The sequence below is a fragment of the Triplophysa dalaica genome, chromosome 10 (genome assembly GCF_015846415.1).
Source record: "Triplophysa dalaica isolate WHDGS20190420 chromosome 10, ASM1584641v1, whole genome shotgun sequence".
Lineage (NCBI taxonomy): Eukaryota > Metazoa > Chordata > Actinopteri > Cypriniformes > Nemacheilidae > Triplophysa > Triplophysa dalaica.
The window spans coordinates 527,596-552,889 of record NC_079551.1 but is presented as its reverse complement, the minus strand read 5'-3'; the positions used below and the strand labels follow the sequence as shown (position 1 = coordinate 552,889).

The 25,294-nt window shown below is 39.3% G+C and overlaps 2 protein-coding genes across 2 annotated transcripts; one reads left to right on the top strand and one right to left on the bottom strand.

Moving 5' to 3' along the window:
- Positions 1-1,810: 1,810 nt before the first annotated feature.
- Positions 1,811-25,294, top strand: cacna2d2b (calcium channel, voltage-dependent, alpha 2/delta subunit 2b). The gene is made up of 38 exons (XM_056759052.1): positions 1,811-2,116; positions 9,256-9,337; positions 10,183-10,299; positions 10,895-10,954; positions 11,048-11,092; positions 11,175-11,295; positions 11,369-11,500; positions 11,599-11,656; positions 13,286-13,336; positions 13,410-13,509; positions 13,639-13,800; positions 14,021-14,131; positions 14,824-14,902; positions 15,071-15,120; positions 15,188-15,277; positions 15,407-15,472; positions 15,548-15,622; positions 15,915-15,989; positions 16,552-16,623; positions 16,923-16,994; positions 17,949-18,010; positions 18,084-18,160; positions 18,249-18,309; positions 18,387-18,484; positions 18,584-18,674; positions 19,159-19,221; positions 19,302-19,405; positions 19,487-19,585; positions 19,912-20,003; positions 20,083-20,130; positions 20,217-20,288; positions 20,369-20,521; positions 20,619-20,671; positions 20,749-20,804; positions 22,236-22,359; positions 22,449-22,558; positions 22,650-22,732; positions 22,896-25,294. The coding sequence occupies exons 1-38, from the start codon at positions 2,016-2,018 to the stop codon at positions 22,995-22,997; spliced, it is 3,267 nt and encodes a 1,088-aa protein (XP_056615030.1). The 5' UTR covers positions 1,811-2,015; the 3' UTR covers positions 22,998-25,294.
- LOC130430102 (uncharacterized) lies at positions 5,808-7,917 on the bottom strand. Its single transcript, XM_056759053.1, has 2 exons — positions 6,918-7,917; positions 5,808-6,779 (listed from the first exon to the last, which is right to left on the bottom strand). The coding sequence occupies exons 1-2, from the start codon at positions 7,245-7,247 to the stop codon at positions 6,120-6,122; spliced, it is 990 nt and encodes a 329-aa protein (XP_056615031.1). The 5' UTR covers positions 7,248-7,917; the 3' UTR covers positions 5,808-6,119.

The following is a 25,294-nucleotide window of genomic DNA, read 5'->3' as shown; positions in this document are numbered from 1 at the left end:
TCTAACCAGCATAGCCTGGTTGACGTCAGTCGTTCTTTTTGCTAACATCATTCGATCGGTTCCTTTGGTTGTAAAGGAAGTAACAGATCTTTTAACACATCCCACCCCAAACTGCAACCTGCATGGCAAAAATAATAACAAGGCTAAGATGGTCATCACAACTGGAATTACTGTACCGGTTATCCAATATCCCCATCCCCCTGATAGGCTGTCCAACCATTGAAACCATGTTGCATCTACCGGTGTGGGTTCACGAACTGATTCTCTCATGTGCTTCACAACGTCGGTGATATTGTCTGCATAATCTGGAATTGAAAAACATCAAGATACTCCTAGCATTTTGCACACTCCTCCTTTCTCTGCTGTTAATATATCCAAAGCAAGTCTATGTTGCACGACGGCAACTCTCATTTCCTTTAATTCGTTAGAGATTAAGTTTAAAGCTTGTGCTGTGTCATTTTCCAAAGAAAGAACTTGCCATGCCAGACCATTAATTTTATTCAGAGCAACAGTAGTACAGGTTCCTGTAAACAAACCTGCTAGTGACCATCCCACGTTCTCCCAAGGAGTAGTCCATGGATCACTAGTCTTATGGCCTGCATAATAATTTGGCAGTTTTACTTCCCTTTTATGTCTATTCAGAGATGTGGCCAGATTTGTCTTTTTCATTATACTAGTTCCTGTGGACAAAATAGCAGCATAACAACAACCTTTCCATTCCCCTGCATCTAAATGGTAATATGCAGTTTCACCACAAACCCACACCATTCCTGGTGAACTGTCTAAGTGTGAAAATGGACATTCAAATCCCTCAGTAGTTTTATTGAGATATTGTATGGTACAATTATGATGTCCGTTATTTGATTGAGACAAAGTAATTTCATTTCTACAATCGGACATTCCTACTATATGTCTGCCTGATTTGGAACACACACATAATTCTGCGGGACGAGCATTTACATAAAATGCAGGACCTTGAAAAGGTTCTCCTGTATACGAACAGTTATAGTCTCGCATTACGGATGTTGGTGGTCTTCCTTCTCCAATATTCAGAGTCATTTGTACTATTAGAGACATTTGTTTTGGCATCTCGTAGTTACCATCATCATTTAAAATCATGTCTGTTGTAAGCAGTTCATTTCTCTCTAATTTTACTTCTTAATTTAGGATTATACCAGTGATTATTATACTTATTAGGATTAGAATAATCGTTGTTCCACGCAGTCCACCTGGCTGCCTGAACGGGTGCCCTGGCCTGTTAGGTTCTATCATTTAAGAATTTAAGAATATCTGGGCCAAACACAATAAGGGCTTCTGTAAGTGTGCACGCAGTATAGGAATTGATATCTAAGAATTCCATGGGAAATTTGCTTAGGATAACAATTTTTCCCTTTTTCCTTTTAAGAATAGAATTTGGCCCTCAATGCACCTCACCTCACACAAAGCCATTTACATTTAGAAAGATATCGAAGGTCTATTTAATGCAGCTCTGTGTTCGATTGCTCTTCCTGCTGTGATCGATCATCTGTGTTCTACTATTTGATCTTCACAGAAACTGTTTCTTATGTAATGTTCACACGATCATCACTAAATATTTAAACAAAATGTGCAGATATAAATGTATTTTATGTAGTAATTACGTATATTACGTATATATGTATAATCTATTATTAATAACTCATTCAGTTTTTAATTTAATTTAATTTATTAATTCTGATATTAACGTGTTATGTTTCTCCTTAACTATAAATACAAACGTTTACCGCACAACGCGAGGTTTGCGTCTACGCGCGTTACGGAATGAATGGGGGTCGCGCGCAGATGTGGGGGGTGTCGAGCGCGCGCGCGTTCACGTCGGCATCATCTCGCGCAGCATCTTTCGCCCTCCGACATCACTTCATTTCACTTCATCTGGACTTCTACAGCAAAAACAAGCGTTTAATACACGATCGCGCTGATCTCGCGCAGCACTGCGAGGACATTCCTGCCGCGCGCGTGACGCGTTTCCATGGAAAATGGCGAGATGGGCTCACGCGTGGATGATGCTGATGGTGATGGTGGTGTTCAGCGGATCGTGGACCGCAGTGGACGCGCTCACATTTCCACAGCATTACACGTAAGAGACACCAGCATCTTAACATCATCAGCATCACAGCAGCATCAGCATCTCACAGCATCACACCGACATCACCAGCATCAGCATCAGCACCACACATGACACAGTCTCTGTGTATCAGGGTTCACTTGAGTTCTGATGTGTTTCAGTCTTTGACTTTATGAAGTGTCTCGTTGTCTTCATATACAATAGTTTGCTGAAAGTCTGTGACACGTGATCACTTAGTGTTAAGGGTAAATTGTGTGTGCGTGTTTTCTGGAAGACAGACAGCAGTGATGAGATTTACTGGCTGGTTCAATAATCCCACAACATCACAAAGTGCTTACTGTCACAACTGTCTCTCCCCCTGTCTGCCTGTCTGTCCGTCCGTTTGAAATATTTCAGTGTTTTTATCAGTGTGATATAAATAAGTGCATATTTTGAAAGCATAGTAACATTTAATACACACGGGGCTGAAATGAGTGGACGGAGTGCAGGAAGTGACATGATCTACATCTTGTTTCTATAAAATAGCTTTCAGACGCCATGCACATTTTATACATATACATAAAGAGTCATTTTCTGTAAAAAAACATATCGTCCTAGTCAATCTTTATTTTGCAATTTGATTTAAATCCACATTGAGAAACCCAAACATGCAGAAAACAAAACAGATATGCACAGTAAACATACTGTCATTTTACAGTTGCTGGTTTACCGTTTTAATTTGACTGTTTTTTGACAGATTTTTCAGGTTTCAAATGTAAAATAAGAGAAATAGATGTAAAATCGAGGTAAAAACATGATGACATAAACTATTAAAAAAACATAATTTTCAGGGCTTTGTTTTTAAAGATTTTTCATGTTTTTTAAATACAGTAAAAACGGTTCAAATACAGAATAAGCTGCAAATATACAAGTAAATGATGAAAGACATGTTATTTTACATGACAAAACTGTTATTTTAATGTATTTCTCTTGCGCCCTAGTATACAAAATCTAAATGAAAAGTTTAAGAGATGTGTTTATGTTGACCGCTGTCTTTTCATTTTCTCTTCTTTAATCTCACTGTGAAAGTGAATATGGGTCACAGCAGCCCCTCATTCCTTATTCTCTCTCTCTCTCTCTCTCTCTCTCTCACTCTCTCTCTCTCTCTCTCTCTCTCTCTCTCTCTCTCTTTCTCTCCTTCTCCCTCTCTCTCTCTCTCTCTCTCTCTCTCTCTGTCTCTCTCTCTCTCTCTCTCTCTCTCTCTTTTTCTCCTTCTCCCTCTCTCTCTCTCTCTCTCTCTGTCTCTCTATCTCTCTCTCTCTCTCTCTGTCTCTCTGGGGAGTGTGTAGTGTCAGGTAATATACTGCAGGGAGGATCTCATCACGTATGTGTGTGAGTGTGTGTGTGTGTGTGTGTGTGTGTGCGCGTGCGTGCGTACGTGCATGTGTGTGTGTGTGTGTTCTTGGGCATGCTCCGATCAGATGCTGAGAGTGCATCACATCACCTAAATCACTCTCTGACACACAGATGCACGCACAAACACACACACAAACACACACACATACACAAACAGACGCACATACATTCACACTGATGCACTCTCACCTCAACATATTGCACAACACATGCTGCTAAACACACTAAATCACAGCATGTGTGTGTGTACAGCGAAAACATGAGTGTGATGAAAAACGTGTGCGTTTTCACTCACACTACACTCATCAGATGTCATCCAAACACACAACTCAACTCAACAACGACACTTTAGACGGTGGAAATGAACTCATGTTGTAAAAACATTTTAACACAGAAAGTTGTAACTTTATACCAGTTTACCTAGTAAGCACATGTCAAGATCCTGGAAAACACACGGGGGTGAGTTCAACACAATGTTTTCAACACAACATCTAGACAAGGTTATTTTTGTGTTACGGCTCTTAAACAGATGTCTGATGTTGTGTGAAAACACAAATATTGTTCACGTGTTTCAGGTTAATTCTGTTGTTTTTGTTGATGAAATCTTCGGACGTGTTGTGATGTCTCTAATGAAGTGTTGTGTGTTTTTGTGAATGGTTTAATTGAGTTTGTCAATGACCCGCACTTATGTAATAAAACATCACTGCAGTTGAGCTGTGGTCATATTGGGATGTTGTTGTCGTGGTAACAGATGATATTTATGCAGACTGCAGGGTTGGTATGTTACTGCACGCACAGTTCTCTCTAACACAACCGACTGCTTTTGTGTGATGGAGACTATGTTTTTTGTGTTTTGATGTTTTACAGTTTTTCTCAATTGTTTACACACAAATTCTGGTACTTGAGACACAATGACCACAACATGTAACTCATTCACCAACCACCTGAACCAATTCTGCTAAACTACAGGCACAGGTCCTGCTTTACACTCAAATTGCAGTTCTAAAACACACTTTTTTCAAAACACTACACACAATTCTCTGCTTTTGGCTCAATTTTCATGCAGAAAATATCTTGTTTTCATAAGGAACACACTGCCATTCAAATATGAACACTGACTCCTCACAAGGGCAAACACCCGTCACACAGATTTACAATTATCAATCAGAGCTTTAGCATAAAAGGGCAACAGGTGAGCTCTTCTGTTCTGGAGCAATGGATGCCAACATTGGAAACAGAGGCAGAGGAGTGAGAGTAAGAGGAGGAGGAAAGGGAGGACGGGGAGGACAGGGAGGACAGGGAGGGCCAAGGACTGTAATCTCTGATGAGATCTGAGCCACTTTGGTTGATCATGTGGTCTAACATGAGGGAGGCTGGGCAAAGAGTACAGCCACATCTGAACAGGTCACTGTAGCATCCATCATCCAGACTTTACCAAATGAGAATAGTTAAGAAATCTACTCTCACTAGAAAATAGCAGTTCTGAATATCAATACAGTGCTCAATGAGTACAGCAGTACAGTATTGCCTGTGGACTGTTCTGTAGGACTGTAAAAATACTGTAAAGTATGTTTCAAGTATTTAGGAAATGATAACCTACTTTGTATTTACAGTATTTTAGTATTTGTTTGGCAGAACTGAAAGATTACCAACACAAGGTGGTCGGGAACGTGTTCTGTCTCCTGAACAGGAAACTGAAATCATGAACATGGTCCTAGAAAACAAGTCATAACATTACGGCAAATACAAAGAAAAATAATAGAAAACAATGACATGTTTCAAAATCTTGATAGTGTAAGCTTATCAACACTGTGTCTTGTGTAGAAATCATCTAAGGATGAAGCAGGTCTAAGGGGTGACATTTGAACACAATTCAGAAAGAGTCAAAGAATTGTGACATAACTGTGCAAGTGAGTCCCACAAGTGATGCTGACTCTCAACACTGTGTACAGTAAATTATTCTGTTGTTTTGTGTGTAGTGTATGCGCTACTTTGTGTTGGTTGGGAATGAGATGTACACTGTGTACATTGTTTTTGTGGGAAAAATAAAATAAATGTTAGTGTATTTGTGTGTTCTGAGTATAAAAACAATATTCTCAAATATTACAGTTTTTCTCAATTGTTTACACACATTTTCTGAAAGCATGCCTCATATTCTCAGAACTCTACACACAAATCCAAAAAAACACACACAATGGGCAAAACCCTTCAATTCTCCTGCAAAATGAAACTTTACATTCAAAACAATCTTATTTCTTCTCAAAATGGGATTTTGTTTTCAAATGACACACACAAACCATCATTTGTATAGACATTAATAAGAACCAGCTGAACACTGATGTGCTCAATGTAAAACACTATGATGAATGTAAAATACTTAATTGAATTAGGCCTTTTTTGGTTCAGTGTTACACTTACTACACAGAGTACAAACATGAGTGTGTTGTAAAATATTTGAGAATATTGTTTTTTACTGTAAATTTTATTTTATTTTTCTCGCAAAAACAATGTACACAGTGTACATCCCATTCCCAACCAACACAAAGTTGCACATACACTACATACAAAACAACAGAAGAATTTACTGTATACAGTTACAGTAAAAAACAAACAAAAAAAACTATGCTGCATCCTCTCTTCTGTTGCGGTCTGGCCACAGCACCTCATCCACATCACAAGCAATGTTTTCCCTGGCCAAGCAGCGGGGGAAATATCGCCTAGCATGGCGATTCCAGCCATGGAAAGCATCAGCTGCTATATCTCCACATGCGTCCTCCATTGCTTGGAGAAGAGGTATACGCGTTTGTGGATTTCGGTCATACACTTTCCATCTCCAGGCAGAAAAAAATTCCTCAATAGGATTGAGGAATGGAGAATATGGAGGGAGATAAGCAACTAAAAAGCGTGGGTGGGCAGTGAACCAGTTACGAACCAGAGCAGCCCTGTGGAAACTTACGTTGTCCCAAATAACAACGTACCTGAGCTGCTCTGGGCCATCTACCTGATCTGGTGGAATGAGTGTGTTGTGTAGGGTGTCAAGGAATGTGATCAGATGGGCGGTGTTGTAGGGGCCAAGGGTAGCATGGTGATGGATGACGCCGTGGTGGGTAATCGCTGCACACATTGTGATGTTCCCTCCGCGCTGGCCAGGGACTTCAACAATGGCACGCTGGCCGATGATATTCCTTCCCCTCTTTCGTCTTTTTGTGAGGTTGAACCCAACCTCATCAATGAAGATGAACTGGTGCTCCACTGCAGCCACCTCTAGCTCAAGGACTCTCTGAAACACACATGACAATTTCAGAAATAGACACGGAGTGGTCAATATTGTGAAGCACAATCATTATGATTACAATATTGAAATATGTATAATTTACTGTATACAGTGTTGAGAGTATGCATCAATTGTGGGACTCACTTGCACATAGTTATATCGCAATTCTTTGACTCTCTCTGAATTGCGTTCAAATGGCACTCTGTAGACCTGCTTCATCCTGAGATGATTTCTGCGCAAGGCACGGTCAAGTGTTGATAAGCTTACCCTATCAATATTTTGAAACATGTCATTGTTTTCTATTATTTTTCTTTGTATTTGCCGTAATGTTATGGCGTTGTTTTCTAGGACCATGTTTATGATTTCAGTTTCCTGTTCAGGAGACAGAACACGTTCCCGACCACCTTGTGTTGGTAATCTTTCAGTTCTGCCAAACAAATAGTAAAATACTGTAAATACAATGTAGGTATACATTTCCTAAATACTTAAAACATAATTTGCAGAATTTTTACAGTCCTACAGAACAGTACTCATTGAGTACTGTATTGATTTGCAGTACTGCAATTTTCTAGTGAGAGTAGATTTCTTACCTATTCTCATTTCGGAAAGTCCGGATGATGGATGCTACAGTGAACCTGCTCAAATGTGGCTGTACTCTTTGCCCAGCCTCCCTCATTGTTAGACCATGGTTGACCACATGATCAACCAAAGTGGCTCGGATCTCATCAGAGATTACAGTCCTTGGCCTTCCTCGTCCTCCTCGTCCTCCCCGTCCTCGTCCTCCCCGTCCTCCTCCTCTAACTCTCACTCCTCTGGCTCTGCCTCTGTTTCCAATGTTGGCATCCATTGCTCCAAAACAGAAGAGCTCACCTGTTGCCTTTTTATGCTAAAGCTCTGATTGCTAATTGTAAAACTGTGTGACGGGTGTTTGCCCTTGTGATGAGTCAGTGTGCATATTTGAATGGCAGTGTGTTCCTTGTGAAAACAAGATATTTTCTGCATGAAAATTGTGCCAAAAGCAGAGAATTGTGTGTAGTGTTTTGAAAAAAGTGTTTTATAGAACTGCAATTTGAGTGTAAAGCAGGAACTGTGCTTGTAGTTTAGCAGAATTGGTTCAGGGGGTTGGTGAATGAGTTACATGTTGTGGTCATTGTGTCTGAAGTACCAGAATTTGTGTGTAAACAATTGAGAAAAACTGTAAACAACACATTTATGTTTGTACTGTCTGTAGTAAGTGTGACACTAAACCCAAAAGAGGCTTAAATCATTATGATGAATGAAGAAGAAGTGTTTTACATTCATCATAGTGTTTTACATTGAGCACATCAGTGTTCAGCTGCTTCTTATAAATGTCTACACATATGATGCTTTGTGTGTGTCATTTAAAAACAAAATCCCATTTTGAGAAGAAATAACATTGTTTTGAATGTAAAGTTTCATTTTGCAGGAGAATTGAAGGGTTTTGCCCATTGTGTGTGTTTTTTTGGATTTGTGTGTAGAGTTCTGAGAATATGAGGCATGCTTTCAGAAAATGTGTGTAAACAATTGAGAAAAACTGTAATCGATCACTGTGTGTGTGTGTGTGTGTGTGTGTGTGTGTGTAGTGTAAACTGTTTCTGTACATTCATTATATTGATTTGTTAAGACAGCATTCAGTATATATTATGTTCATATCAGAAATTCACAATAACACAGTGATGTAACATGTGTGCTATGTGTGTTACACAACTGTTGATTGTGTGGAGTTGAGTTATTGTTATGTTATGTTATTGTAGTGTTGTGTAACTGTTGTATATAACTGGTGCTGTGTTTGTGGGGTAAAAGAGTTGTAACAGTTGTGTTGTATAATGGCACTGATAACATCTGTGTTGTATGTGGTGTTTAACATTTGTGTTGTGTGTTTTATAATACTTGCTTTGTGTTACGTTCGTTTTGTGTTGTATAATGGTTGTTTTTGTCTAATGTGTAACATTTGTGTTGTGTGTGCTGTATTTCATTTTTGTTTTGGAATGTTTGTGTTGTGTTGTATAATGGCACTATATAACATCTGTGTTGTATGTGGTGTTTAACATTTGTGTTGTGTGTTGTATAATACTTGTTTTGTGTTACGTTCGTGTTGTGTTGTATAATGGTTGTTTTTGTCTAATGTGTAACATTTGTGTTGTCTGTGCTGTATTACATTTGTGTTGTGTTGTGTTGTATAATTGCATTGGGTAACATCTGTGTTGCGTGTGCTGTGTAACGTCCATGTTGTGTTGTATAATGTTTTTTGTGCAATGTGTAACAACTGTGTTGTGTTTTATATAACATTTTGTGTTTGTGTTGTGTGTTGTATACAGTTGTGTTGTGTATTGGATGTGTTGTGTATCATTTGTGTATGGTATGTTGTATAATGGTTGTTTTATGTGCACTAGGTAACAGTTGTGTTGGGAACAGGTTGTGTTGTGTAACAGTTGTGTTGTATTATGTGTGTGTTGTGTAGGATGATGCACTGGGCCCGGCGCATTGAACAGGAGATTGACAGAGTCCTGCAGCACGTCAGCGGAGCTCAACAACTCAAGGGGGTAAGACAATGTGTGTGTGTGTGTGTGCAACATTTTCAGCATCCCTGTTAAGTGTGCGCTCATTATTGTGTGCACTGGATCACACTGATGTCATCAGTCAGACAAACCTGATTTTGTGTGTCTGTATTTAGAGAGAGAGAGACAGATGAACAGATGGTTATTCATTTACCCAGAATGCCACAGTGCAGTAAAGCAGTGCACTCTCGAGGATGTGTTCATTAATAATGCATTGTGTGTGCGTGGTTATACTATAACACAGTATGTGTTATTTTGTCATTATTTGTGTTGATTTTGTGTTCAATTAAATGTTGTGTCAGATTTATTTCTACACACTTTTGTAACACATTGATCATGTCACAACATCAGATGTGTGAATTATTATGAGAGAGAAACATAAATACACACCTCTGACCCTGACGCTTGACCTCTGACCTCATCCTCCATCACAGAGTGTTTAGAGAAGGGTTACGTTTCTTTCTCTCTGTTCACACTGTGTGTGTGTGTGTGTCTGTGTGTATTGATCAGTGTTGTAGACGTCTGGTGTTGTTGTTCAGTCAGAGGTCATTTACTGCTTAATGGAGCTTGTCTTCAGTCAGACGTTGAGTTTAACTGTAACATGTCACTGCTGACAGGAAGTTACACACATGTCTCAGTGAAGGCCATTAATAACACAAAAACACACACACACACACACACACACAAAGCTGTCAAACCTTCTTCTGATGATCTGTATTAAACGTCATCGTTGAATTTATATGAAAGCTGTATCATTTCAGAGTTAAAGACACTATGGTTATGGGATGTGTTCAGTTTGTGGAGTTCATTGTGTGTTTGTGTTGTTTCAGATCTACAACGAGAAGAGAAGACAGTTCAGTCTGGTGAGAAATAATCCACGAGACATCGTTGAGAAAGTGGCTGCAGACATCGAGAGACTGCTGGCCAAAAAACGCAAAGCACTAGAGGTGAACACACACACACACCTGAATACACACACGTGTATACACACACCTGAACACATACACACACACACACACACGTATATACACATACCTGAATAAATACGTGCACACGCAGACACACACACAACTGAGTACAAACACACACAACTGAACACATACACACACAACTGATCACATACACACACAACTGAACACATACACACACAACTGAACACATACACACACACAACTGAATACACACACGTGTATACACACACCTGAACACATACACACACACACACACACGTATATACACATACCTGAATAAATACGTGCACACGCAAACACACACACAACTGAGTACAAACACACACAACTGAACACATTCACACACAACTGAACACATACACACATTTTTTCTGTAAAGATGAAGACTTCTAAATGTTTAATATTAATGTATCTTTGAACAAACTGTTGCCAATAAATCAGATACATTTAAATCTACAGTAAGTTACTGGCAACATTCACACACACACAACTGAACGCATAGACACATATATACACTCACCTGAATACACATTCAGTGTTGTAATGTGTGTAATGTTGATGTGTGTTGTAGAAACTGGTGAGTGAAGCGGAGCGTCTCCAGAAAGATCATCAGTGGCAGGATGGAATCAAGGTCAGATCTGTTTTTATTCTCACCTCACAATACACACAACATTACACAACACTGCAAACCAGTGAAACATCTCAATGTGTGTGTTTATTTCAGGAGGAGAATATTGAATATTACAACTCTAAAGCAGAGATGGATTATGTAAGTAAATGTCTTCACTGTTGACCAGAATAAAACTGTCAGTATTATTTTAACTTATTTTGGAGTTGTTTATTCCTGACAGGATGGTGAAGACATGGACACTCAGTCACTGAAACTGGAGTTTGTGTACGACGCAAACTTTAAAAACCACGTGAATTACTCTCACACTGCCGTACAGATCCCCACAGACATCTATAAAGGAGGTGAGGAACCTGACTTGAGTAAATAAGTGTGTTTGATTTAAAGTGTGAGCTCATGAAACACACTCTCTCTCAGCTCCCGTCATCCTGAATGAGCTCAGCTGGACTCAAGCGTTAGAGAGAGTTTTCATGGAGAACAGCAGAGATGATCCATCGCTGCTCTGGCAGGCGTTCGGGAGCGCCACCGGGGTCACCAGATACTATCCAGGTAAAGCCCAGTCAGATATCGAGGTTTTGTGTAGTGTGCATCAGATATTATGTGAGTTTGTGTGTGACACAGACTCTCACGTGATGTTTTCTGTTTAGCGGCTCCCTGGAGAGCTCCAGATAAGATCGACCTTTACGATGTCCGACGGAGACCCTGGTAAACCCGCTCGAGAACATTCACCTTCACTAAACTTGACAAATCGCACATTATTTATTTAATTATAATGTATTTACATTGATGCAATATTACAAAGAGCAAAACAAAATGTGATATATTTTATGTGTTTACAAAATGCAAAACAATATAAATATTGTATTTGTCATAAATATATCAATATTAATCTCACATTATTTATTTAATAATAATGTATTTACATTGGAACAATATTTCAAAGAGCAAAACAAAATGTGATATATTTTGTACGTTTACAAAATGCAAAACAATATAAATATTGTATTTGTAATAAATATATAAATATTATTGTCAGATTTTTCAAACTGTTAAATTCTATTTAGATTAATTATATTAATATATTATTAAATTTATGAAATATCCGTTTATGTTTTCGCATGAACTGTTGGTAGGCTGTGATTGGCCAGTTATCGTTGCGGGGCGGGACTAGGAGCCAAATCGACCAATTATTCAAGCACAGTGTTTTACGTGTGATTCGTTGTGTACCTATGGAGACGACAGACATTTATAACTCGATATAAATGTTCTAGTGTTGCCTACAGTCTTTATTTAAACGCAATATAATCTGAAGACAAAATAATGTCGAAGAGATACGTGTATTTATATCGATTGTCCTCACGAGCGTCACGCGGTTTGAATCGCGAACAAGTGACTCTTCTGAACGGTTCTTTTGGTGAATCGTTTGGAAAGACTCGATGACTGTTTAACGGGATGTTGTGGAATCGAATCCGTCAGATGAGTCGTTCACTGAATGAAGTCAATGAATCACTTCGAATGTAAATTTCTATCGCTCATAATTTTTTAGCGATTTCTGTATCGAAATTATATTTATGAGGTAAATTACTATTTTATATGTTACTGTTCGTTTATACTGATGCTGTTCACCACGCATTGGGGATTTATTTATTAAATAAATTTAAGGTAATTTTATATAATTGCTGAAGAACTGTACTAAATAAAATTCGTCGGAGTATGAAAGAGACACTGACAAAACGATTCAGAGAAGATGATTCAGATCACATAGTATTTCAATCTTGTTGATAAATAAGTATAACATTTATATTCATAGTTGCTGGTAGGAGTTCCATTTTGTTTTTAAGAGGATATTGGCGGCTATGTTTAAAGTCCCAGTGAAATGAAAAATTATGATTCTTATTTTTTCATTAAATATTGCAAATTATTTAGTGTAAATAGTTTATCAATGTAAAAAGTTCTCTTTTTAAAATTTGTCCCTCATAATCTTTAGTTAAGATCGAAAAATGCACTTCCGTCCTGTAATGACTATCTTTCTCAAATGACATACATTAGACTGAAGGGCGGAGCATCCGTTAACTCCTCCCCTTCATCTTTTAGTCTGCTGCCAGTTCCATTTAAAATCGCAAGGGCTGTTTTTAGACATCCAATCAAATCACAGAGAAAGAAGAAAGCCACGCCCACTATTTAGAAATTCAGTTTCACTCGGAAATAGGTAGTAAGTAAAAACGATCGCAACTTCCGGTTTGCAGCGACTTCATCAATATAGACAGTTTAAGCTACAGTAAGACTTATTATGGGATATTGCCACAAAACTCTCTGTTTGTCTGTTTTCTTCAGGTACATTCAAGGAGCTTCATCACCTAAAGACATGGTGATACTGGTGGACGTGTAAGTGTGTTGTGTAGTGTAGTGTGTGTTTATTGTCATCATTAGTGTGTATTAAGTGTGTGTTTGTGTACAGGAGCGGCAGTGTAAGCGGTCTCACACTGAAACTCATCAAAGCGTCCGTCACTGAAATGCTGGACACGCTCTCTGATGACGATTACGTCAACGTGGCCAGGGTAGAAGAGCTCATACATGATGTCACGTGCTAACAATTACAGAATTATACAAATCTAATATTTTATAATTTAGTTTATGATCTTAAAGAGCAGTTCATGATGTCTGAATGTGTTCTTCTCGTGTTGTAGTTTAATGAGAAAGCGGAGGCGGTGGTTCCCTGCTTCAAGCATCTGGTTCAGGCAAACGTGCGGAACAAGAAGATCTTTAAAGAAGCTGTGGGGCAGATGCAGGCCAAAGGAACCACAGACTATAAATCTGGATTTCACTTCGCTTTCAATCAGCTGCTTAATGTGAGTCTGTCACAGCGGCCTCTTTCCTTCCCACAATTCCACTTTATGTCTTGATTTATACACGATTATATAACTTTATTTACACTGAAAGAACAATCACAGCCAATCAGAATGTACTTGAGTTTTAACACCACGGGAAGTTTGGCGCGTATTCTATAATATGATATATTTGATCATATTGAGAAATATTCAATCTTTTGTTGCTTGTTCTCGTTTACAGCAGACAAACGTTCCCCGAGCCAACTGTAATAAAATCATCATGTTATTCACGGACGGAGGAGAGGACCGAGCTCAGGACATCTTTGAGCATTACAACTATCCCAATAAAACGGTCTGAGACACATCAACACCTCATCATACCTTCTGACTAATGCTTTATAACAAGTTTACCAATAAAATATATACAAAGAAATATTTATAAACAGAGTGAACATTATTTAACATTTATTTATTTATTTTTATAAACAGCGTAAACATTGCTAACATTTATTTATTTATTTTTATAAACAGAGTGAACATTATATAAGATTTGGATTTTTTTATAGATGTTTCATTAATATTTCAAATTCACTTGTATTTTTATATTTTAGTTTTCATATTAATTTACATAATTTTTTTAAGTTAATTACATTAAATCTTTCCATTTTTGTTTTATTTTTAAATTTAAAAACAAAAATTACTCGAAAACATAATATATTTCTAAAAAAAACATGATATATTTGTATTATTAAAATTAAGAAAAAATAAATATATTTCATTTTTAAAATAAAACATATACATTTTAACAAAAATATTATGTTTTTAAATAATATCAGTAATTAATTAATAATATGAATGAATTGTTGCTGAGTATGTGAGTATAAAACATTTTATTTTGTGTGAGATTTAATTCTCTAACGCGGTTCTCTGTTCCCCGGTCTGTGTTCATCCGGAGCTCTGTGTTCTTCATAATTACCGTCTTCTCGTCCTCACGTCCCGTCTCATTGTCAGGGTTAATGATGGGCTGTCGTGTGTTCTCCGCAGGTCCGTGTGTTCACGTTCTCAGTGGGGCAGCACAATTACGATGTCACGCCGCTGCAGTGGATCGCATGCGCTAATAAGGGTGAGGGAGAGACAGATGCTCATTTACAGCACATGAATCCTGAGATCATTGTGGGATTTTTCCCATCTGCCCTTGCTGCAATGATGATGATGATGATGATGGTGTTACAGTGACACAGGTTTAAATAATACAGTAATTACACGTGACTCTCTCTCTCCTTCTCGCCAGGATTCTATTTTGAGATCCGCTCCATCTGTGCAATACGGATTAACACCCAGGTGAGTTACTTTACACACTATTGTGTTTGTGCTGTATGTTTGTGTTAAATGTGTGTGTGTGTAATAGGAATATCTGGACGTGCTGGGTCGCCCTATGGTTCTGGCAGGCCCGAGCGCCAAACAGGTGCAGTGGACCAACGTCTATCAGGACGCGCTGGTGAGTGTCGCCTCCACCCGCCCCAGATCTGTGAACATATGTGTGTGACATCACACGCCCAAAACACACACTGACACACACACACATCAGTGTTCAGTCCATCTGAAGTGACCTCGCGTGTGTTGACAGGGTCTGGGTTTGGTGGTGACCGGTACGATGCCCGTCTTTAATCTCACAGTGGATGGAAACTCACAGGTGAGCGGTGTTTAGCAGCGATGCACACTCGTTTGCTCTCAATCGTGTCTCATTTGTGTGTTTGTGTGTGTGTAGAATCAGCTGATCTTAGGTGTGATGGGAGTGGATGTTCATCTGGATGAGCTGAAGAGACTGACGCCTCAGTACAGGGTAACACCCCATTTTTAAGTCAGGGCTCTCTGGTGTCACTGCATGAGGTGTGTTGATTAAAGTCCCTGTGAGACGAAAGTTGCGATCGTTTTACTTCCGTAATGTGACGCATTATAAAATTTCACTGGGACTTTAACATACACTGCATACTGCAGGTAGCTATAGAAATACAAAAAAAATGATAAAAAATGTATATATTATTTGTGTCTTATTTGTCGTCGTTTTATTATTGTACATGTTTTCATGTATGATTGGAGTATACTGGAGTAAATATTATGTGTCTGTGTTTTAGCTCGGAGCTAACGGTTACATCTTCGCCATCGACCCGAACGGATACGTGCTGCTCCATCCAAACCTACAGCCACAGGTGAACTGTGTTTCTATCATCTCACACAACATCATACACAACATCATACACTATTATCACATTCACACGTCAGGATTGAGTTTTATTGTGTGTAACGATAATGAAGCACGCAGCCTAGGGATGCAAATCTAATAATATAACTATATTAATATGTTAATATTATTTTGTATTATTTTTTTACTGAATAATTATTGTATTAAATAAAAGATTTTTTTAATTTTGTTGTAAGTTCATTTTATTAATATACAATTTGTTCAATGGGTCATTTAACTTTGTCGCATTAATAAAACCTTTTGGTACATTGACATCTAGTGGTTGAGTTTGGTATTGCAGTTAAAATTCAAAATAATAGAGAGAGAGGTTTAGCCAAGTAACGCTTCTTCTCAGTTTCTTTTGATGTTATCAGAAATAATCTTCAGACAGTTTTTTCTTTGTGAATGTGTACAGGAAGCTCAGTTGGTGCAGTTTGTTTATGTTAAGATGAAACCGTCTGTAGTTTGTTGTGTTTGGGATGAAGATCACTGGTGTGGTGAGTTTGATCTGATGGATGTTCTCATCACAGGAGGAGGATTTACCCGAGCCGGTGACGCTGGACTTTCTGGACGCAGAAGTAGAGGACAACAGCAAACAAGAGGTGGGTCAAACATGTTAAGATGTCCCATCAAAAGACATTTACAAACGTGACATTATGTACATAGAAAGCACATTAAATGAAAGTAAAATGTCTAATTTACTGCTGTCTCTACAGTTCTCTCTTCTTTCTGTTTATTGATCATTTATAATGATATAAATCCTCATGTCAGCGCGAGCAGCACTTCATTCATCAAGAGCAGTTTGAGGAGAGGATGAGAGAATTCATCTTGATGTGAAGTGAATCATTAATCTTCATCCAGCAGACGACACACTGACATCTCAACACTTCTTATCTTTCAGATTCGCAGGCAGATGATTGATGGACGAACAGGAAACATGACCATCAGAACACTCATTAAATCTGTCAACGAGGTGTGTGTGTGTATCTGTATATTTGTGCGTGTCTATCGTTAAGTGTGTGTCTGTGTGCGTGCTTTCGTGCGTGTCTGTGTGAGTGTGTGTCTATCGGTATGTATGTGTGTGTGTGTGTCTATGGGTATTTATGTATGTGTGTGCCTATCGCTAAGAGTGTGTGTGTCTGTGTGTCTATCGGTATGTATGCATGTGTGTGTGTCGGTATGTATGTGTATGTGTGTCTTTCTGTATGTGTCTATCGGTAAGTGTTTGTGTGTTTCTGTGTGCGTGTGTGTGTCTATCGGTAAGTGTGTGTGTGTGTTTCTGTGTGCGTGTGTGTGTCTATCGGTAAGTGTGTGTGTGTGTTTCTGTGTGCGTGTGTGTGTCTATCGGTAAGTGTGTGTGTGTTTCTGTGTGCGTGTGTGTGTCTATCGGTAAGTGTGTGTGTGTTTCTGTGTGCGTGTGTGTGTCTATCGGTAAGTGTGTGTGTGTTTCTGTGTGCGTGTGTGTGTCTATCGGTAAGTGTGTGTGTGTTTCTGTGTGCATGTGTGTGTCTATCGGTAAGTGTGTGTGTGTTTGTGTGTGCGTTTGTGTGTGTCTATCGGTAAGTGTGTGTGTGTTTCTGTGTGGGTGTGTGTGTCTATCGGTAAGTCTGTGTGTCGGTATGTATGTGTGTGTGTGTCTATCGGTAAGTGTGTGTATATGTGTGTTTGTGTGTATGTCCGTGCGTGTTCAATGTGTCATATTAAAGTAGGACATGTGTGACATGTGGGACATGACTTTCTATAAATGTCAGAGAATAATGAAATGTCTTGTGATCTACATATATGTGTGTTAAGTCCCTAAAGTGAAGTGATATTTTTTCTTTTTTTAAATATTGTCCCATCTTGGTTTTTAATCCCAGCGCCTTTTGCAGACCAGTGTATTGTGTAAACTGTGTGTGTGTAAACAGCTAAAGTGTTTTTCTCACAGCGCTACATTGATGATGTCGTCCGCGTGTACACCTGGACGCCCATCAATGACACAGATTACAGGTATGACATCATCAGAAGAGACACACCTGAAGCATTCACATCACTAAACTCAATAAGATGTTGTCTTGTGCAGTCTGGGTCTGGTGTTGCCTCCGTACAGTGAATACTACATACAGGCTGATCTCAGTGATGTCATGCTACAACTACAGTGTGAGTACACAATACACACAAACCTCTTATAATGATGATGTTGTGTGTCAGATCTGTATTTAATCTCATTTTGTTTTCTATTTGACAGATTTACAATCACTGCTGCCCAACTCCTTCGAGTCTGCCGGTCATGTGTTTCTAGCACCCAGGTACAAACACACACAGTGATTTTGTTTTTAAAGTGTTTGTGTATGAGTGTAAACACAGAGCTGTTGTGTGTCTGTAGAGAATACTGTAAGCGTTTGCAGATGGTGGGGAATAACACACAGTTTCTGGCCGATTTCTTATCTCTGATGGTGGAGATCACACCTGAATCTGAGGACTGTGAGTAACAATACTTCAGTACACTATATCTACATATTACACATCCTCCATATGTTTTAGACAAAAAGACAAAAGTCAACGTTGTTGTTGTCGACGCAGGTGATCAGGGTCTGATTCACAATCTGATCATGGATTCTGGGATCCTCTGGCAGCTGGCCACACGCGTCTGGCAGAACAAAGATCTCAACACGTAAGCTCACACACAGCGGGACGATGTTTCATTCATTTACTTAAAGTCCCCGTGAACAGGAAGTTGCGATCGTTTTCACTTCAGTATTTTGACACGTTTTTGAGTAAAGTGGAATTTCAAATGAGAAAAATAGTGGGCGTGGCTTACATTTTTCACTGCGTATTGATTGGATGTGCAAAAACAGCAATCGCATTTTTAATCGGCACTGGCAGTAGACTGACGGTTGAAGGGGAGGAGTTAACAGATGCTCCGCCCAAGCCGTCTAACACACGTCATCTGAGATGAATTGTCATTTCAGGAAGTGCTTTTTTAGATTTTAACTGAAGATTATGAGAACACATGAATTTAAGAAAGAGAACGACCCACATTGATCAACTATTTACTATTAACGCTTCAATATTTCATGAATTCAATGACTCGTCATTTTTGATTTCACTGGGACTTTAACGCTGAGTTCATGAGATGATGGATCTGATCTCTACAGGTATGGATTTCTGGCTCTGTTCGCATCCACCAACGGAGGCGTCACGCGCGTTTACCCCAACATGTGAGTGACGGCCTGCTGTACGAGTGTGTTGTGTTGTGTAGTGAAGTGTGTCGTTTATAACCCGTGTGTGTGTGTTTTAGAGCGGCAGAGTCATGGGACGAGGATCCCGAACCGCTGAACTCAAACTTCTACCGTCGCAGTCTGGACAACAAGGGCTACATGTTCAGAGCTCCCATACGCACATGTGACTCCTGACATCTGACATTGATAATAATGTTCATGTTGACTGTGTGACGTGTGATTGATTTGTGGTGTTTGTGTGCAGCGATGGAGGATCAGTTAATGTCAGAGAACGGAACGGTGGGGATTCTGGTCACCAGCGCTGTGGAAGTCGTGATCGGAGGAAAGACCATGAAACCAGCAGGTGTGTTATTCTCACGAAACACTGAAACATTGTGGCAGTAAAGAGCAGAACAAGCTATGAGATTGACCGTTTTAAATGGTAATGAGAATTATTAAGGAACAAAATTTTATAAAGACTGCACCATATGACTTTAAATTAATATAAAGAAAATCATGTTTGACATCTTGAAACCACTCATTTCTCAAACATCTCATGAACAATATTCCGTCCGACTCTACAAAGGATGCTTATCTCTCTGACATTAAACGAAATATTTGCATAAACACATTTTTAGCATTTCAAACATGGGAAGGCATTGCATCTATGGTCTCTTGTTCTGTTTTCAGTGGTTGGTGTGAAGCTGGATTTAGAGGCGTGGGTGGACAAGTTCAAGATTCTGGCCAGTAACGTGTCAGACAGCAGACAGGCTTCACATAAGGTATGACACAGTTGTTAGAGAGGAATTATGGGTAACCTCTCATGCTCCGATGATCTAACTTCCTGTTTGTATTGCACAGTGCGGCCCGTCCAGATCCTGTGAGATGGATTGTGAAGTGAACAGTGATGTATGAACACACACGCATGATCTCTACACGCTCTCCATCTCTACGTGTCATGTGATGTTGTCGAGTGATGTGTGTGTGTGTTGCAGGATTTGCTGTGTTATCTTCTGGATGATGGAGGTTTCTTGGTGATGTCCAATCAGAGAGATCACTGGAAGAAGGTGAGACGTCTTTAATTTGTTTGTTAGACTGTCAGTAGGTGAGGTTGTGTGCTGACGCTCTTTCTCTCCGTCTCGCTCAGGTGGGACTGTTTTTCGGTGAGGTGGATCCTTACCTGATGTACGCCCTCTATAACAACTCGATCTACGCCCGCCACCAAACCTTCCAGTTTCAGTCAGCGTGTGACCCCACGGCCAGCAGCCACACGGGCGCCGCGCACAGACACTTCTACGTGGTGAGACACTTCAGTCGTTCCTGCAAGACGATAACAAGAAATATTTACGATGCTGTTAGTTTGATTCAAATGAAATAATGCATGTTTGTCTTATCAGCCGTCCATCGCTGATGTTCTCAATCTGGCCTGGTGGACGTCCGCAGCCGCGTGGTGAGACGTCTGTGATTTTGATGATTTTTAGTTGTTTGAGGATCACTGCTGTGTCTAATGCGGCTGTTCTCTTTCAGGTCCATTTTGCAGCAGTTTCTGTACGGGTTCATGTACACTAGCTGGTTCGCCTCAGGTTTGAGTTTTGTTTAACATCAGGTTCAGCTCAGCATTCACTCATGAATCAAAACAAGAATAAGAATTCCCTTTTCGTATAAAGAAATACGGAGCCCCGAGAGGGACATTGGCAAAATAAAAAAATAAGAAGACTTTCTCGTGCACACGCCAAATGTTTCGCGCACTCATGAGTTACTGTGAATGTGCCTGTTATGCATAAAATGGCCTTTAGATGGCGCCCGTTTAAATTAAATGTAGATACTGTCCAAGAGATGTGGAATTGGAAATAAATTGGCACATGGTGATTCTGAAACGTTTGTGTCATCAATCTGACAGGAAAGAACCCAGATGCATACAGCAGGTTGCAAATAAAGACTCTTTTCAATAAATAATGATGGGAGAAAATGTAAAAACCAAACTGATGGCAAAACAAGGTCTCTAAATTTCAGGGCAAAGCAAGAAAAAGACAGACTAGGACACTGGGTAAATGTCAAACGAACCAGCACAGGACTGAAGACAAGGGGCATAAATAGGGAAACTAACAAGGCATAATTACACTGGGCAGGTGAGGGGAATGAAACGTTAAAGGGAAGATTACGGGAAACAAAGGGGCGGGGCCAAGACACATGACAGGAGAGCACATGGCGCAGTGAAAACAAAGGCCATGTGCTTCCACACAAAACACAACGAGCACAAAAGACATGTTACTGTCAGGTCCCTGTCGAGGACCGGATCATGGCATGTTTGACGTAAAACATGCACAACGTGTATTAATGCATGAAGACAATATCTTTTAAAAAGCAAAATTCATTGCTTAGCTTATTAATACTGCATAGGCTATTATGTAGGGGAAGAATCCGGGTTGTATTGTATACGACAAAGTGATCAGCACGAGAAACTTCCGATTTTTTAGTTTTGCCGAATCATTTAATTTTGTCCCTTCCGCCGCTCCATAGAAAAGGATCAATTTTTGTCCCACACATTGCTCGAACAACATTGACAGTAAATCAAATAATATATTAAATAATGATTGATGTTAATTAGATTTGAAGTATTTATAGAGTACAGTTGTGTTTGTATTATAGTATTTTTCTGTAATACATTAGAAAATTATTGTTCTATCAAAATATTATAATAGTTTGCTATAGCTGAATGATTTATCACTTTTAAAAGGTAATGTATAAAAGTTCAAAGATGTATGTTGGTTATATAATTTTCAGTTTTGAAATATTACTATAAATATATATAGATTAAAATAATATTTTATTATATAGTATATGTTTTAGTTTTTTATATTATGTTTATGACATTTAAAAAAAATAACGGTTGAATTTCGTTTAGCATTTTTCAATACGTGCAGCCTTGAAAAAACGAATTAAGAACAATTATGGAGGATTAGGATTATAAAATAATAAATTAAATGTATTTTGATGTGTGTTTGTGTCATCAGACAAGTTTGCAGAGAGCTCTGAGACTAAAGGCAGCAGCAGTTGTGTGACAATTTACAGTCAGTTTTTCTTCACCAACACCACAAACTCGTTCAACATTTTGCAGGACTGTGGAAACTGCTCCAGGTCTGTCTGTCTGTCTGTCTGTTCATCCGTCTGTCTGTCCGTGTCATTTACAACACGCAATACTCACCCGTTCTCTCTCTCTCTGACAGGTTGTTTCATGCCAAGCGGATAGAAAACACAAACCTGCTGTTCGTGGTGGCCGAGACGCTTCCCTGCAGCTCCTGCGAGATCGAGAAACTGCTTCCTGTCCGAACAAAGTGTATCCTTCCATCCCATAATCCCCTGCTCTCAGACATCTTTGCGTGTCATGTGTGTTTGATTGATTGATGTCCTTAACGTTTCTCGCTCAGCTCAAGAAGAGAACCCGTGTGAGGTGTTGAACTCTGCACGCTACAGGAGAGGTCCCGTCAGCTGTTTCGACTACAGTGCTGAGGTAAAAGCACCATTTGATTGGCTCGTTTAGAGTGTTGTTGGTTAATATAAATGTTCTTCGCTGCTCAAGAAACAAGACTAACGTTTGCCGTTGAATTGTTTGCTAAATCAAATGTTGATTTTGAATGTTGAATGTTGATTTCGTGTGCCTTTCTTTTTCTTAGGAGAACCCCTCAGAGTGTGGCCACGCCCACTCCCTCCACTGTCCAATCAGAGCTCTGCTCTGGATCGCGTTATCGTTGCTGTATCTCGTTCTTCGGTCTTAATCCAAGTCCTCTCGATCACTGCCGCCATCTTCACGTCCCTCGCCGGCTCTCTCCCGATGTTTTCTCGCTCTCAAATTTCTCGCAAAGTGCATTCCAGCTGAGAGCAGAGCATCATGGGAAGACGTGTCTTAACCCCCGACCTTGTGCACATCTGGAATGACTTGACTGTCTTAACTTCACATTTGTATTTGAAAAATATCGAAGAAGAAAATTCCTTCTGCTGCCGTCAAAAACCTTCGCTTGTTGAAAAACAGGACGGGACCTGCTTTGTTTTGAACTACGAAACCGCAGCGGAGATTCGACTTCGTTCACTTGGATTTAGTGCCAAACCCAGACGTATGTGGAGACACATCATTCGGAAGCTTCCCTGCTAAGAGAGAATAACGTTTATTGTGACAGTTTGGTTGTTTCTTTCGAGCTTTGTTGAATGTTTTCATTTGCTGCCGGGTTTGATACCCAACAGTGCCTGGAGCACTCGTCTGAACGGAGCTTGAGACAGACGCTTGAGAAAGACGCAGGATTGAATGTTAGCTTGATACGTCCGGGCTGCTTTACGGTCGATACTTGATTATACCATGGTCTGTTTGAATCCTCCATTCTGATTGGCTGGAAAGTGTGCATAAAAACCCTTTAACACACGGGTAGCTCCAGTCAACTTGATTTGAAATTAACTGGTATTAACTGATCATTTTCAGCTATTTGACATAAAATTACACAGTAACATCAATAAAAGCTTTTACTGAGCAAATAACCATGATATAAGCGGGATAATCCACAGCTAGCCATTTGTTAAAACCCTTTAATGCACGGGTAGTTCCAGTCATTTTCATAACATATGAAATTAACTGACATTCACTGATCATTTTCACCTATTTGACCTAAAATGACACCGTAAACATCGATAAAAGCTTTAACTGAGCAAAGAACCATGGTATAAGCGGGATAATCCACGGCTAACCATGTTTACAAAGCACATACAAAAACCAAGAACATGTATAGATCACGTTCCAAAATTGAACAAAAGCAGGAACGTATTATCAAACTTAACTTAAAATGAAGACATTAAGAAAGTAAAGTGTAAAATGAACAACAAAAAGTTTCTGTTTTGGCAGCTCAATGTGACATATCACGATAAAAGAGTCCTTAAAGAAAACGTTTTGATAACGGCTTCACTTCCTTTATACGTAAGAGTCTTGTTTTTCATTTTGGGGTGAAATGTAACCTGGACACGTTCTCGGTGAGATGGACCCGAGCATGTGCTTTAGTGTCGAGCGTCACAGATGTTGTCTGTCCAAAGCCGTTGTGTTCTTTGTTTTCTGTAAATAAGTTGATTATTCACAGAGTTTCAGTAGTATTTCAGTGTGTTTTAATGGAATGGAATGCAAGCCGACGCTTCGCTGTCCCGCTGCATGCTGGGATATGATACCTGCTATTAAATATGCTCACTTCAGGACTCGTCTCCTGCCTTTTGACCGACACGTTTCAGCGTTATTGATGTTATTGAAAGACTCTTTATTTATCTCTTTAAGTTGCGGTATGTGTGTACTTATTGCTTGCGAGATGTTTCAGACATTTTTAAATATGCTTTTAGTGATATTAGATATTTTAAAGGTTTGTTAAGAACGATGTTTCAAGTACCAAATGATTCAGTCAGAAGATGGTTTGGCTTGATGTGTTTTATATTGTGATGGCTTGAGCAATACTTCGAAATCAACACCGCAGTTTGTGTAGAGAGAGCATGATGTGGGTTTACAGCGGTTTACTTTTCATGACTGGTTTAAGCTTGTCTGCATACGAGCTATCGGTATTATTTAATGCAAGAACGAGTATTTCTACTAGTGTCTTTATGTACAAATCTATTTAAGTGTTGCCATGAATTTAATGATGTCAATGTTTCGATTCTGGATTTCATGCAGACGTTTGTTATCTTTGTGAAAGGGGTTTTTCTCTTTCTGCAGTCTTCCATATCACTGCATTTTGTACAGATGGCACATCTCTATCAAGAAAGGCTAACTTTGTATCATATCGTGTCATTCACTTCCGGGACATGTTTCTATGAGAATTGGTGAGATAAAGACATTCATATTTTTCACGTCAACCAGCTTCGTTGTTTTGGCTTCGTTTGTACTCCACAAATCACTTGAGCATTACAAAAATTACATCGCAGGGAAAATCTATTTTTTGATCTGTTGAACACTGAATACATTTGGCAGAATGTAGGACAGCCAACAGTTCTGGGGCACTTTTGACTATCATTGTACTTTTTCCTACTATGGGGGTCAGTAAGGGGCAAAATC